The sequence below is a fragment of the Ahaetulla prasina genome, chromosome 1, assembly GCF_028640845.1.
Source record: "Ahaetulla prasina isolate Xishuangbanna chromosome 1, ASM2864084v1, whole genome shotgun sequence".
Classification (NCBI taxonomy): domain Eukaryota; kingdom Metazoa; phylum Chordata; class Lepidosauria; order Squamata; family Colubridae; genus Ahaetulla; species Ahaetulla prasina.
Window position 1 is genome coordinate 181,492,235 of NC_080539.1, and position 16,416 is coordinate 181,508,650.

General features: G+C 35.5%; 2 protein-coding genes across 5 annotated transcripts in view; one reads left to right on the forward strand and one right to left on the reverse strand.

Moving 5' to 3' along the window:
• Positions 1-450, reverse strand: part of CLIC5 (chloride intracellular channel 5) — a 108,150-nt gene extending 107,700 nt beyond the window's left edge. The window contains exon 1 of the mRNA XM_058183676.1: positions 313-450. The gene's annotated coding sequence lies outside the window, so the exon portion shown is untranslated. The remainder of the gene's footprint in view (positions 1-312) is intronic.
• On the forward strand, positions 66-16,414 carry LOC131198690 (bis(5'-adenosyl)-triphosphatase ENPP4-like). Of its 4 annotated transcripts, none has more exons than XR_009155141.1 (7): positions 66-314; positions 3,704-4,568; positions 6,737-6,907; positions 8,693-9,885; positions 14,215-14,318; positions 15,982-16,036; positions 16,275-16,414. XR_009155141.1 is itself a non-coding variant. In XM_058183605.1 (4 exons), the coding sequence occupies exons 1-4, from the start codon at positions 1,486-1,488 to the stop codon at positions 9,055-9,057; spliced, it is 1,404 nt and encodes a 467-aa protein (XP_058039588.1). In that variant the 5' UTR covers positions 1,349-1,485; the 3' UTR covers positions 9,058-14,205. The 4 variants fall into 4 exon arrangements, 1 of the variants encoding a protein (XP_058039588.1); XR_009155140.1 differs by having other exon boundaries at positions 66-283; XR_009155139.1 differs by lacking the exon at positions 66-314 and adding an exon at positions 1,349-1,488.
• Positions 16,415-16,416: the final 2 nt, after the last annotated feature.

Genomic DNA, 16,416 nt, shown 5'->3' on the forward strand with positions numbered 1-16,416 from the left:
CCCGCCTCTTTCTGTAAGCGCCGCCCACGCCAATAGTTCCCGCCTTCGCTACTCCCAAGGCCCCACCCGCCGTGCACCTGCTTCTCCGACTCAAACGGCGCGAGCGCTTCACCGCAACTGTATCGCCGAGTGACCAATCAGAGCTCGAAAGAAAAAGAATCCTCGGACTCAGCCAAGGGCGGCCCGTTCTTTCCGTCGCCGTCGGCGCTGACTGTGGGCTAAACCCGCCGCCCGTTGCTGGTTCGCGGCGGCTATTTAATTGCGCCTGCGCGTGTCGCAGTGGGTAAGGAAAGTGTTTGACCTGCTTATTACCAGTGAGTAGGAGCGAGGGCCGGTGGGGCGCTTCTTTTCCTCGCGGTAGTATTTGCCTCTTGCCCCGTGGGTGGATGTGGGATATTGCCTTCGGGTTAAGAGCCGAGCTTCAAGGAGCTCAGATCCCCCTCGTTTCTGGTGTTCGTTATCTGGGGGCGGCCGTGACCGCCTCCTGCCTCCCCCCCCAAGTCTCCTCCTCTTCGTGCCGTCGCGGGCGGAGTCCCTTCCTGGCTGGGACCGCTATAGATGAGGCAAAAGAGAGAGTTGGCACTGCACGCACTGGTGGAAAAATGAGGAAGTTTTTTTAGGTTGGGTCCAAATCGAAACGATTTGGTATCGAACACCTGAAATTTGTGTTCGGTTAAGAAGTCGGGGAGTCCATATTTTCATAGCTCTGCAATTAGTGGGTATTACATGCTGAACTCTAGCAAACGCCAATGACCAAATGACGAAGGAGTTTGTTGTTGTTGTTGTTTGTTGTTCGTTGTTGTTGTTGTTCTTCAGTGCTTCTTACTGATATGGTTTGAAGGTGGCACTGATCCGAGATCAGTGTAGTTTGGCCAGTATTTTGTTTATCTTGAGATGAATGCAAATTGTTGAAAATAGGTTTACTTTCCTGTTGGGAATTTGGAGCCAGGTATATATTATAAGAAAAGTATAAAATTTTAAATTAGAAAGTACAGTAAAATTTATGCAGGCAAAAAAATAAGAGTAAGAAGGAAAAAGTATTCCTATAAAACAAAAGAGTTTATTTTTAATTCTTTCAGTATAACATTTTTTACTGCAATTGCCCTTTCCACTGTTTTATAAATCATAATGTATTCTTAATCTAACTCCATAAACTACCTGCACTGAATTAAAGTTTTAGTTCCATTATACCTATGAAAAATACAGCTAGTTTTATAACTCTCATGAATTTTATATGTCATGTTCTAATTTATCTAAAAGACAGTGTTACTCTTATAGAAATTATTGAATGTTTTGTAAACAAGAATTACATCCCACTTTTAAACATTTGGTGCCTAAATTTCTTGTTGGAGGTGAAGATCCTCCAGTGCCACACAAACTCTTCCCATATGATTGCCACTGCTCTGATCAAAGTGCCTTTTCAGAGACCTCACATCTAGTCAGATGGAATTGCTGTGTGTGGCTAATAGACCAGTTTTTTAAAGAATGGTAAGAGAAAGCAAGCTGTAAATAATAAATTAGTTTACTATACATTATCCACGAAGTATATGCTAGACATCTGTGTGGTACATTTTCTGATTTGCAGGACCAAAAGAATATTCCCAAGCATGAGCAAATGGTCTTAAGAGAACAAAGATCCATAGTATGATTTATCTTGCCACAGTTATAGTTATTCAGTTAGTAATACAGCTGTTAAATGAATGTGGCTTCCTCATTAACTCTGGTTCTCAGATTATGTCAAAAGGTGATTCCATGATCCTGGGACACTGCAACCATCATATATCACTTTTTTCATAGCTACTATAACTTCGAACAATCACTAAACGAACGGTTGCAAGTCAAGGACTACTTGTATATAGAGTCTGTTGTTCATTCAAAACAAAATTAAACAAAATTGCCATATTAGTATATGGCACTTAGCATACAGTCTATCAACTACTTACGCTTTAAGTCACTATCTTATTTTCTTTATTGAGCAATTACCTCTTGAAAGTGTTTGCAGGCTTGGGATAGGGATATATAATGCTATCAAAAACTACAGGCTTTGTTTTGGATACTAACATTTTTGAAGGAATATGTATTAATGCCAGTATATTAAGTGAGGATATATAGGTCTTCAATTTACAATCACAATTGAGCTTGGAATTATGATTGCAAGTCGTGGTCATTAAGTGGATTACCATTGTGACCTGACTTAATTTTATGGCCTTTTTTACAATAACTGAGTTACAATAATCATTAAGCAAACCATATGGTTTGATTGCAGAGTATTGTGCAGCAGTCATAACTTCGAAGATAGGTCATAAGTAGCTTTTTAAAAGTGCTGTATCTTTTAACAGTGGTTAAGCAACTGGTTGTAAGTTGAGGATTACCTATAGTTTGTCCCATTTGGGTTTCAGTGATATAGACTAGACGACACTAGTCTAGACCAGAGTTGAATACTATGCTACACTGCACTGCACTGCACTATACTACTCTACACTATACTATACTTTATTGGCCAAGTGTGATTAGACACAAGGAATTTGTTTCAGGTGCTTAAGCTCTCACTTTACATACAAACAACAAAGTAATTTATTCATAAGATACCAATAGGAGAAGGTAGTAGAAAAAATGAGAGGGATAATAGTAATAGTACAATAAATACTACACATGTAAATATCCTTAGACAAAGAACAGTATTGTGGTAATTCGTTTTTCAGCAAAGTGATGGCACAAGGAAAAAACTACCTTTGTGTCTATTTGTTTTGGCATGCAATGCCCTATAGCGGCATTATATTTATAATACGATATAAATATAATTTATATACCGGTATTATATAAATAATATATCAGTGATATATTTAAACCAAATCTTTTAAAAAATAGAAATACCCTAACTTATGAAAAAAGCAAAAAAAAATCACTTTATTAATATTAATAATATGCACGTTTATTTTTATAAAACTCCAGGTGGCATACATAATATTCCTACCTCCTGTTTTCCCTGCAGCAGGAACCCTATGGGATAACATGCCCACACCAATTTTTCTGTTAAATCAAATTACATTTCTGTACTCTAACCATATGTAAGTAGTAGTTCTTCAGAACTTTAATTATGAGTAAATTATAATTTGAAGTTGACAAAAAGTAGAATGAATAGATTTAAAATAGTCTTATAGAAAGAACAGCTTTGTATGCCTAAAAAAATATGGAGACTTGACTATCAGTGCCTTTGCAAGAGATTAACATATAGTAATCAGATCAGGTGCAACATAAAAGAAACATGGGTGTAAAAAAGGTAATGGTCCATATCTCAACTTTTGAATTGTTAATTTTGTAACCAGTTACTGAACTTAAATCAGATTCTATACTGCTTAACAATAATGAGCTGAGCTCTTGAAATACTGATAGTATAATTTTCCTATCCTCCATAGGCAACTCACATAAGAATATAAGAATCTGCTGAAATTTTGTTAGATTTCTATGATTTCATACTACATTTGGTCTTGTAGAAACCAAGGCTGCTGGGTTACCAGCCTCTACTATATGTAAAACACAGTTGAAAAATATGTGGAACTGTACAGTTATCATAATTAGCAACTCTTCTTAGTAGAATATAAATTGAATGTATTAAAAATTGAATTCAGTGCTTTGCTAGGATGAAAATAATTCTTTGGCTTGAAATTCTTAATTGGGAATTCATTTTTTCTCCTCTTTTCAGGTATCCTTGTTTCCTATGCATGTTGAAATCTTATCCAGAATGCTTTTTTTAGTAATAATACTACTCTTTAATGGAATAATTTCTTACTCCGATGGTAAATCCGTTTCCAAGTCAGTGCCAAGATTACTTCTGGTGTCTTTTGATGGCTTCAGGGCTGATTATTTGAAGAAATATGAACTTCCACATCTCCAGGCTTTTATTAAGGCTGGTGTATTAGTAGAGCATGTTACCAATGCTTTCATCACAAAAACTTTTCCAAACCACTACAGTATAGTCACAGGCTTGTATGAAGAAAGCCATGGTATTGTAGCAAATGAAATGTTTGACATTGATACAAAGAAAACATTTTCACAGTTCAATGATACCGATCCTTTCTGGTGGGATGAAGCAATTCCTATTTGGGTAAGCAATGAATGGCAGGAGAACAAAACAAGTGCTTCTGCAATGTGGCCTGGCACAGATGTAAAAATTCATAATACTCTTCCTCATTTTTTTATGAAATACAATTCTTCAGTAAGCTTCAGTGAACGTGTAGAAAAAATTATTGAATGGCTGAATAGTTCTAATCCATTAGTTACTTTTGCTACTCTTTATTGGGAAGAACCAGATGCAAGTGGACACAAATATGGACCAGAAGATACTAAAAACATGATTAAAGTATTACAAGAAGTAGATAAGCATATTGGCCTTCTTGTTGAGAAGCTTAAAGTTTCAAATTTGTGGGAGGAAATTAATGTTATCATTACAAGTGATCATGGCATGGCACAGTGCTCCCAGGAGAAATTAATCAAACTGGATCGTTGCATTGATCCTAGCAGCTATGTGCTAATAGACAGAACCCCAGTTGCTGCCATATTGCCAAATAGTAAGTATATTCTTAATAATGTAAAATCTATTACTGTTCAGTATTTTTAACAGTATTATTCTCAATGTTCTAATATGTAATTTCATAAGTAAGTCACTAATATTTCTCAGTTTGCTGAATATTTACTGATTCTGGTCAGAAAAATACTGAATGAAAAACTTACTTTATAGTGTTTTTTTTCAACTGAGACATAATAATTTTACATGTCACATTAGTTAAGGTCAATATATAAACAAAGCTGATTCCAATCATACTATGATTAACACTGCAAATTTCTAGTATTATCTTTGTTTAAATTTGTTATTGCATATAGAAAAGTCCTTTAAATAAAAAAGCTGTTTTGTCCTGAGCTCAACCAAACTTTAAAAAGTTCACAGTGTCATCCGTATAAATTCATCATGTTTTGAATATTCCATTTTACACATATAACAAGTATGTCAGGGTTCCAAGTAACACCCCCAACTAAAGAAGACTCTGAGGCTAGCGATTCCTCAAAGATCTATTTTATTAGATATGTCATATTTGCACATCTGGGAAAACCCGAATCTGAAAGTTCCCGGGTTTTCCTGACCCAAAAGTAAGTCAAAGACCCATCCCCTGCACCTACATGTCTATCACATGATCCAATCACTCCACCTTCCAAACTGGAGACAGCCCCCAGTCACTCCCATTCAGGTGCAAACTAGACGTCCTTGACTTCCAGATAAAAGAATGTTGTAATGGCTATATATCTTCACCACTCCTTGCAAATCCCCCCTCCCGTTTTCCCAGGCACTAAATGTGGCAGCCCTGAAGCTCCAAAGGAAAGATGGCCTCCAGGGTTGCCATATCAAACATTTGAATCTTTTATTATAGTGGTCTAGGGAACTTGAAACAGATTGCTTGCTGTCTCATTCTAGGGCAATAAAAGATGAGATGATAGTACATATTGACTGTTAACTACCACCATACCTATGAATATGCTGATGGGGTAATTTTTAAAATATAAAACTTCCCACAGGTCATAAATTAGACTAGGTTTTGTTTTTTTAATGTATTCTGTCTATTACAAATAGCCATAGAGGCCTAGTGAAAAGTAAACCTGTAGCACGATTCTCTTCAGTACATTCAAAGAGCAATAGCAGCATCAAAAATGATGGGGCCGGTTTAGCTCACGCTGGTAAAGCCTGTTATTAAGAACACAGTAGCCTGCAATTACTGCAGGTTCGAGCCCGGCCCAAGGTTGACTCAGCCTTCCATCCTTTATAAGGTAGGTAAAATGAGGACCCAGATTGTTGGGGGGCAATAAGTTGACTTTGTAAAAATATACAAATAGAATGAGACTATTGCCTTATACACTGTAAGCCGCCCTGAGTCTTCGGAGAAGGGCGGGGTATAAATGTAAACAAAAAAAAAAATACAATGAGATTATTTGCCAGCAACAAAATATACAGAATGACATTGCCTTTGGATTTGGCATGAAGCAAGAGCATACACAGAGCAATGCACTAAACAAAAACGCAACATTTGCATTTTGAATTTAAAAATTCATCATTTTAAAAACATAAATCTTTAATTTTTCCTAAAGCTTTATTTGCTCGCTTGTATATGAATCCATAATCATTTTTTAAAGCCTAAAACTTACCTATTTTGGAAGCAGAAAACTGAAAGCAGTTTTTATGCTGTCTTAAGTATGTGATAAGCCATCAAGAAGTACCTTATATGCAGACAAATCAGCATCTGATTCTGAGCATGTATTGGTTCTATCTGTCTTTCCCTTCCATCAAGAGCAGGAATGGAACTGGCTCTGCTCTTCTGTTGGCTATGCTGAAAAACAATGTAATAGTACAGTGTTTTAGAATTTTAAGATGTTTGAACAACATTCTGTTCTGAGCTTGGGACAAAACTCAGTCTTTTACTCTGAGCTCAAAATACTTGGATGTGGCATTTCGGATGCAGAATATTTTGGGTTTAGAATGTCCCTTGTTGCATTCTTAAAATGTAGAATGATTTAACTCCTTAAGAAATATACTTTAGTTCTGAAAATAAGCATATTAAAATAAGAGTAGATGAGATCCACATTAAATTTACAGCTCTTAAGAAATATTAATCCAGTTTTTACATTTGCAGTAACAAGTTTTACAGATAAACGAATAAATGACCCAACTTATTTACACTTTGTTTTTTAGATGTAACACATGTATATGACTTAATGAAAAACTGCAGTCCTAATATGAAGGTTTATCTTAAAGAAGAAATTCCAGAACGATATCATTACCATCACAATAAGCGCATTCAGCCAATAATTTTGGTTGCAGATGAAGGCTGGACAATTGTACAGAATGGGTCTCTTCCCAGATGTAAGGTTTTTTAAAACATATATAATTCCTTTTTGATGGGGGGAGGATAAAGTTATTTAGGGCATAGAATTAAAAAACAGAAACCTTATGAATTTGAGTTTAGTTTATTGATTAGCCATAGGCCATATCAAAGTGCATAGTTCCAAAAACAAATTATTGCTAAAATCCGATAAAAACAATTTAAAATGAGATTGGAATAAAATACAATTTAAAATGAAATTGGAATAAGAAACTTTTGAAAATTTCTGAAAGCACCAAGGATTAGATTTTTCTTAACTAATACATTTTGCTTAATTCTGTGTATTTAGAAATTCAGCACAATACTAATCTGAATTTCCTTATTTGCAAAAATATGAAGTCCTAAAGTCACCTCTTCTTATTAAATACAGTGGGCATACTTGGGTATGGGAGTGATGGAGAAAACCATCTGTTTTTCATAACTGCTGCATGTGGTCAGGCTTTTAAATTAACCTTTAAAAATGAATGTTTGACCAAAAAAATCCCCTCAGAAACATGATTAGATAAATCAGGTAGCATCTCATTTAGAAGTTTGGAGCACAGTCACCAGTTTTACAAACTAAGAATTGTGATGAGAAATGATGTAGAGGCACTCCTGTTAGACAGATACAAAATTTAGCAGCAGGAAATTTTCGGGTGAAATCTGGACAACACCGAAGACCTTTCTTAGCATCAGTTGTACCCCTTCATGACTGAAAACTTAATTCTGATGGTGGGAAAAGTTACAGATATCTGCAGTCACAGAACATTGATTGCGACTATTTGGAGAGAGAGATTTCAGCAATTGGCTTCAGCTAAACTATAGAAATAGTAGCCAATTAGGTTAGCTAGCTACACAAGATGAGAACAACTTAAAATGCAATAGGGAGACTACAGAGGTTTATCCCTTTTTAAAACTTAATTATTGGTTTGATATCTTTCCTTTCTACAGTGAAATTTAGAATTTAACATATAAAGTTTTTTTTTTTTTTTTTTTTTTTTTTTTTTTTTTACATTTATACCCCGCCCTTCTCCGAAGACTCAGGGCGGCTTACAGTGTATAAGGCAATAGTCTCATTCTATTTGTATATTTTTACAAAGTCAACTTATTGCCCCCCCAACAATCTGGGTCCTCATTTTACCTACCTTATAAAGGATGGAAGGCTGAGTCAACCTTGGGCCGGGCTCGAACCTGCAGTAATTGCAGGCTACTGTGTTCTTAATAACAGGCTCTTACCAGCGTGAGCTAAACCGGCTGGTTTAGCATGGTTTGGTAACAAACATGGTTTGGTAACAAAAAAGAATTATAAACATAAGCATGAACAGAAAACATGTTTTACTATGCTTAAATGATCAAAATAGGCCATTGATAAAAGATTGATATTGTCATATCAGGAAACCCCAAGATTTGCTGAAATAGGAAAAAGGGGGGAATACATTATATAGCAGAAAGCAGAAACTTAGCTTGATAAACAGGTTGTTTTAATAAGAGATGTTAAATTACTTTCTTCATCCTTGGAGTTAATATATTTGTCATAGTCTTCTTAAATATTAAATTATTTTTATTAGAGATATTTTTGGTGAACATTATGTAATTTTAATAGTTTAATGAACTGAAATATTAAATGTAAATATTCTGCTTGGATGTTTAACCAAACAGAAAACAATATTTTATTGAAAAAACATTTAAGTTATAATTCTGTAATGGCAGGATTGTATTTACTAGGTAAAATAACTTAGCTAAATCTTTCTAATGCATTAACAATTCTTGGCTTCTTTATTTTTCAGTAGGAGACCATGGCTATGATGATAATCTTCCAAGTATGCAGCCATTTTTGGCAGCTCACGGACCTGCGTTTCGTAAAAATTACAGACTGAATTCAATCCGTACTATTGATATTTATCCAATGATGTGCCATATTTTAGGGTTGAAATCCCAGCCTAATAATGGCACTTTGAGCAATTCCAAATGTTTATTAGTTGACCAATGGTGCATAAATGTTCCTGAAGCAGTTGGAATAGTTATTGGTGTCTTTATGGTATTAACTACACTGATGTGCCTTATAATAATCACCAAGAACAGAACTCCTCCTCTACGTCCATTTTCAAGACTTCAGCTTCAGGAAGATGATGATGATCCCTTAATAGGATAAGACCCCTGTTCTGACTACTGTTTTGAAAAGACAATACAGAAATTTAAGTTATTTTGGCGAATAATATGATGCACTTTAATAAAGATCCACCAAAACTACAGAAGAATAGCATTGTCTCTGAAAAAGAAGTCTTGACAAGAATTTATTTTCTAATGTAAACTAATAGAAAATTAATAGTAGTAAAACTTATTTATTTCTAAGTGATAAAAATAAGATTATTTGTGAGTGAATCTGCTTAGAGATATTGTGATATTTCCTGAAATTGGACAAGAGCCTCTTCAACAATGATCACAGCTTTAAAAGGCAGGGTAAATTAGGCAACCAAGGCCCTGCCCGTTCTGATGTGCACAATTCTTTGATTGCCCAGACATCCTGCCATTTTGAAGCCAGTGAGTTGTCATTTCAGATGCCCCTGAAACTGGTTGGAAAAAATATAAACCCTTCATGAAATTCTTTATAAAGAAGATTATAATTGTGAAAATAATCCAGATTTGTTTTCCATTTTGGGGAATAGTTGCTCTAAGAGTTTAATTTAGAAGCTGTTAATAGCTAGGACTCAAAATTCTAGAGCACTGTGCACTCCATGTCAATCTCTGTAAACCAAATGTTTCCTTTATTTCAAGCTGTTGGAAAACTTTATATGCAGGTATATCTTCAAGCTACACCAAGCAAAAAGAAATAGCATGTCATAATACTACTATAAATATCCCAAAGCAAATAATTCAATAACTTCTTCCCTAACTATAAGCTGTGGACTGATTCTAAACATAGTTTAATATGTCTTGTCTTTCTCCATTTAGACAGATATGGTGTTTTCAATCAATTTTGGTAGGTATTCAGGTGTTCCGTGTGTTTGAATTAATAATATGATTGTATTATGCATACACATATTTTTAATGAATCTGCAGAAGAAATATTTTATAAGAAGAAAAGGGATTTGGAAGGCAAAGTTCAAAAAGACTCTGCTGCTTGCAGTTTGTATATGATTAATAAGGTTCTGTACTGTATATTCAATTAATTGACATGTTCAGAAATGATGATTAAGTTTTTTAAATTCCTAATAATTGCTTAATTTAAAGTAGAGCATTTGTAATAGGCAGATAATATGCAATACCATTTCTGTTCATCTGTTTCATTCTGAAAGAATTCAGGGAAAGTGAATACTTAATGCATAGGAAGGCACATAATTTTCCTTGGTATTTCAAATGTTCCATATTTAACTTCAGTTGCTTTGCTTGTCTTCTTTATGAAATGATAGTGGAATCCTTATAATCTGTAACACTCCATGAAGATATAACTGTACTTATCTGATAACAGCTACTGTAAAAAAAAAATCCAGAACTACAATATTGATTAGGAGATGTGCTATTTAAATAATTACGTGACAGTCCTCCCCAGAAGCAGAAGCAGCTTTTCAGTGCCTCCTTTAAGCAATAGTGACACTGAGTAAGGAGCTTCTGACACCAAGAGATATCTCCTATTTAGCATTTGTACATGAAATTAAGGGAGCCCATTCAAACTCAGTTTCTTCTTACTAAGGTGGCATTTTGGTATTCTACTTGTTGGAATAAACCAGAATCTTTAGATTAAAAGTACAGTGAAATTTAGTCTTTTAAGGAATAAAACAATTTTTCTTCAGGATTACTCAATTTATTTCACTTCCACAGAAAACAGAAACTCAACCTTTTTTCAAAAGATCATTCTATTACATAATGAGAAGCAATGGTTGGTGTTATCAGAAAGTAAACATGTTTTGGAAGTAAATAGGAAGGTTTTTTTTGTTTTTGCTTTGAAAATTAATATTCTAATAGGAAAGATTCAACTAGTTTGTATAAAGATATTTGTAGCTGTTTTACACACATGTAATATCTCAGGGACTCTTCCAGATTTTGATTCCCATTAACATAGATAACAAAAAATAAAGCAATTATGCAAAACTTCAAAAAGCTTAAAAATCCTTTAAATGATTAGGCTAACCAGATAGTGGACCTCAAGTACCAACAGTTCATCAAGGAAAAGATGAATTAATGGGAAAAATCTGTTACAGTACATTCTTTATCCTTCATCTCAAGACCATTGGCTACTGTTACCGAAAATGTTACCTATTTTAGGAATAGCAACTTGTTATCTCTGCAATTATCAGGGATAAATTTATATTGGGAAAATAAATTTCAGTAATGAACTATGTTACAATTTTTTAAAGACTGTATTTATTGGGCTATCTTTGTAATTGGGGATTTGGGACAATCTTCGTTGACTTTGATTAAAGAGGCTGTTACACTTTCAATTCAAGTACTTTTTCATTCATTCTAAAATTCTTGCCAGTCAAAACAATAGGAACATTCAGAGCAGCCATTATTTTTTCTTGCCTTTCCTATAAGCTATTCTCTCACTTACTTCCTAAAACTTAAAATTGCATAATAAAAGTTCCAGTTTAGCTTCATGATACTGACTTCTGTAGATCTTTTGAATTGTGACTCTAGGTGCATACGGCATATATCATATTTCTGAGCTATTCCCAAAACTATTTGACTATAGGAAGAAAAAATATGCAAAAGATGTATGTTTGAAGAAAACAAACCATTTCTATTGTCTACATTTTGACCAAAAAAATGTACATTCCTGTCTGAGGTTCCATACTGAGGTATATGCTGGTTACAAGATTCCCTTTGGTACAGATTTGGCACTTTGGAAAAGGTTTTAGTTCAAATCAGAGATTGACTTAAGTAGCCTTCTGTCAATTTACCAGGAGGAAATTGTACATGACTTAAATTATGTGGAGGGTTTGTCTGAATTTTTCGGGCTCAATCAGCTCAGAATTGGTTTGCTGAAGAATTTATTTTAAGAGATTTTAATTGATATATCTGCTTTTATAACGGGAATGTGTGAAATCTTGAGTTTAAGGTGATGCTATTTTCTATCCAGTGTTTCCAGCTTACTTATGTCATCAACCATAGAAATCGATTCTGTTCTAGACAGCAAATGAAATGTCAGATAACAAAGCTGGAAAGCCACATTTTTTCTTCATCATATACCTTTTAAATGGTGCATACTATGGATCCACTAGAAGGCACCTTTTCATTAATGAAAAAGGTTTTTTAAAAAAACTGGATGACCTTGGGCCAGTCACTTTCTCTCAGCCCTAGGAAGCAAAAAAGGCAAACCACTTTGAAATCTTTGCCAAAAAAAACCTTCAGAGACTTGTGTAGGTACTGACCTTAAGAGAACTCTCCAAACAAACAAAAAGTTAGAGGGAGCAGTGGTTTATAATCACCTAAGAAAATCGGTGCAGGATAAAGGCAAAGCCCTCTAGTCCCAGAGAAGTCAATCAAAAAACTTCACATAACCTCATCTATAATTCCTAGAAGCAAAAAGACGTACTGCTTCTTATGCTAATATACTGTGCTTGCAGCAAATATTAATAGATTTATCATCCATGATTTTGCCTACTATTCCTTTATAAATCTCTTTTTGTCCTGTGTTCTATGATGAGATCCAATGAAGCGCTAAAATTGTACAGGTAGTCCTCGACATACATATGCATTTAATGAAACTGACATGACTTTTTCACACAAATGTGGCATCCCCATGGTCACATGATCAGAATTCAGACACTTGGCAACTGATTTATGGTGACAGTTGCAGTGTCCTGGGTCATCTAATCACCTTTTGCAACATGAAAAAGTCAAGGGGTGGGGAGAGATTAATTTATCAACTATGTTACTTAACTGTGGCAAGAAAGGTTTTGAAATGGGGTAAAACTCACTTAACAAATAGCAACATAACTTTTGGGCTCAATTGTGGTTGTCAGTTGAGGACTAGCTGTACTGAATTCAAGTTAAAGCAAAAAGTATATGGTGCTGTTGTCAGGGTTCCAGGTAACACCCCCAGTGAAAGAAGACTCCGAGGCTAGAAATTCCTCAAAGTTCCATTTTATTAGAGATGTCATATTGGCACATCTGGAAAAACCCAAATCTGAAAGTTTCCAGGTTTTCCCCACCCAAAAGAAAGTCCAAGTCCCTTCCCCTGTACCCACATGTCCATCAGATGGCCCAGTTGTTGCACCATCCCAACTGGAGATGCCTCCCAGACATGCCACTCTAGGTACAGGGCCAAATGTCCTTGACTCTCAGAGAAAGGAATATTGTTATGGCTAAACATCTCCACCATGCTATGCAATCCCCCCTCCCGGTTTTCCACAGCACTAAGTGGCAGTCCTGAAGATCCAACAAAAAAGATGGTCTCCAGGGCTGTCAGCTATGGTGATGCTATTAGAAAAAACATGAAGTCTCTTGAATTTACAGCACATTTGATTTGTAGCATTTATTTGAGACAAAATTCTAAGAAACCATTGGAGTTGCTTAGGAGGTATTTTATTCAAAGTGGATATTAGCTACGATATATCTTAAAACACTACAGTCTTATAACAGATTAAATGCTCATGGTCTCTATATCTGGAAACCTGATGTTTTTGCAGATCTGAATGATAGACATTATCTCTAACAAAATTGAATCCTTACCAAGTAGTAGTTGCTATAGTTAGTAAAGCAGTGAAAATTAAGCATACAAAAAAAAAAGGGCAATCTTGCAACAGAAGACATTGAAACATTTATTACAGTATACAACTAATCAATATAAATAACTGTACAGAAGGCTTGCAATCCTGAGCTTGATCTCTCCGAGATGGGTAAGTGAGAATAGAAAAAAATAATAGATTTTGTACACCCCCCTCAGGCCTTTCTGACTGCCAAGCCTAGAGCTGACAACTCTGACATAATATTGAGGGAGCATGAGTTTGAGGACAGGAGATACATATTGCCATTTTCACCCAGCAACTTTGGAAAAAACAGAGCAGGCAGGACACACACTCTGAATGCTCTTTCCAGCTGATAAATTTGGTTATAGAACATGCTATTCCCTTTGTATCCACCACAGATTATTGCAGACCTTCAGCAATATATATGTCTGTTCACTTCCCTGTGCAAAGGGGAAAAAAATGTAATTCTCAATATTCCCCCATCATCAAAATATTTATCTACCATCCAATTCTTCAGAGTCCAGATGATTTGGCTGATTATGTGCCATTAATGTGGTGTCAAATTGTACAACCGGGGTGCTTTTTTTCTGTGATTATCTGTGCTTAATCTGGTCTTTCAGATCTTCCACCATCAGATCTTCCACCATAACTGAATCCATTCATCTTGCCGCAGAATCCTGCAGAATGCTACAAAATCCATCGTCCTTTGCATAATGTGGCCTAAGTATGATTGTTTGAGTCTCTCTTTTGTGCCTCAGGTGGGAAATCTGGGTTGATTTGTTTGATGATACATTTGTTTGCGGCTTTTTATGTTGTTTGTAGTATTTTCAGGAGTCTTCTCTGACATTAAAGTTCAAAAACACCAATAGACTTTTTACCTGACTTTTTCAAAGTCCACTTTTTGCTTTGCAAGATGTCACTAGGGAATATTATGGCCGGAACAATTCTGATCTTTGTAGGTATAGACACATCAAGCATTTAAATACATTTTCATGGCTACTCTACTGAAGTGTTAGTCTGCAACATATTTCTTTTACTATTGATGGTTGAGCCTAAAAGGTTCCTAACCTATCTACCACTTTAGTGTCTTCATTGTCAATCAGATGATTTACAAACATAAAAATCAATACCTATATTAGTAACAAAAGATAACAAAAGAGTACCACTCCAAACCAAACCTCCATCACCATCAATAATCAAGTCACCAAAATAAGTCAAGAGGGTACCTGACACATGTCCAAGGATAAAAGGGTTCTGAGTAGTGGCCTGCTACAGAAACTTACCTTCTGGTTCATCCTTTGTTAGGTTGTGGGGCAAGACTGTAACCAACCCCTTCCTTCTAAATGTAAAGACTGAACAGATTCCAACAGAAGGAAATGGCCTTTAAAATAAACTGGAACTGAGTGATATGGTCTTTAGAGGTTATAACTAACACTTTGATCTGGGTTTGGAACTGTCAGAACCATACAGCTGCAAACAGAAAGACTGACCTTTTTCGTAACTTGAATAACAATGCGAGGAAGCCAGATAGGCATGATCACAGCTACAAAACATGAGTGCTGAGGTGGTTCAGAGCAGGGGTGTCAAACTGGCAGCCAATGGGCCAGATGCGTCATCCACAGGCCATGCCTACCCCAGCTGCACGAAGGGGGGAAACGATGCGATATGTCACATGTTGGCAATGTGACGCCGTAAGTTTGACGCCATGGTTTAGAGTAATGGCAAAAGCATGCCCTACGTTAACAGGAGGATAAATAATTACTTTCATCATTATGTTTCCTTTCTGGTTTATTTATTTATGTAATTGTTCTTTGATTTTAGCTACAGATATAACTGATTGATTCATTCAGGCTTTCTCTGAAGCATGGCAATCTTATTAATATTAAAAGGAAAGAAAACATAACCTTTTGGGGAGGGCAGAATCATTTGAAAATATACTTCACTGTTATATAATTCTATATATGTAAAAACGTGCTGAAATATTGAAGAAGCCTGTACCTTATTTGGAATAGTCCTATCTTTCAGTCTGAAAAGTGATTGTCATTCAACTATCTGAATTAATTGTTAAAGAAAATAAGTATCCGCATCAAATAATTTACCTTAAACCCATGAAATCACTAGGATAATTTTAATTTCAGTAAGGGCTGAACTGCCTTAGTTTGAATTCGGGTAGTAGCTGAATTACTTCACACTGGTTGGATTTGTGCATTAAAAGGAATTTTTATCAAACAAACAAACAAAAAAAGTCAGGCTATGCACAACTAAGGGCTGACTTCTGACTTTCCAATATCAGAGAACCTAGTTTGTTTCTGTTGTTTCTTCTGAGAATGGCTAGATAGAACCTTCCACAGTTCTGGTCTCCAAGTTCTGCTCTCCTTTCCTTGCAGATAGAGTATTACAAGGTGGGTATTACAAGCCCAGAGAAGACAGCTATGCTGCACAGTAAGTATAAGGAGAAAAACCTCTTTATAGAAATATGTTTTGGAACATTATGGGGACTGTTGATCAGAACAACACATCCAACTTTATTACTTCCATTTAATGAATAGCATTTAAAGAATCTTACTTTGTGCACTGAAATCTGATACATGTTTCCTGCTGACTTTATCCCAGGTTGCAGCCTTAAGAAGTTTGGGAAATCCCTCCACCTCTAATCCCCTCTTCTCTTTCTGTTCTACAGGAATATGACATAAAAATGGTTACAAAGAGCACATTCTGAGCCCTGTTGTCGCTTAGGCTCCATTACCACATAAGGAATATGCTAAGAAACTAAATACTGGATTACACAGAGAGACATGGCTGACTTCTACTAGGAGGAAAGA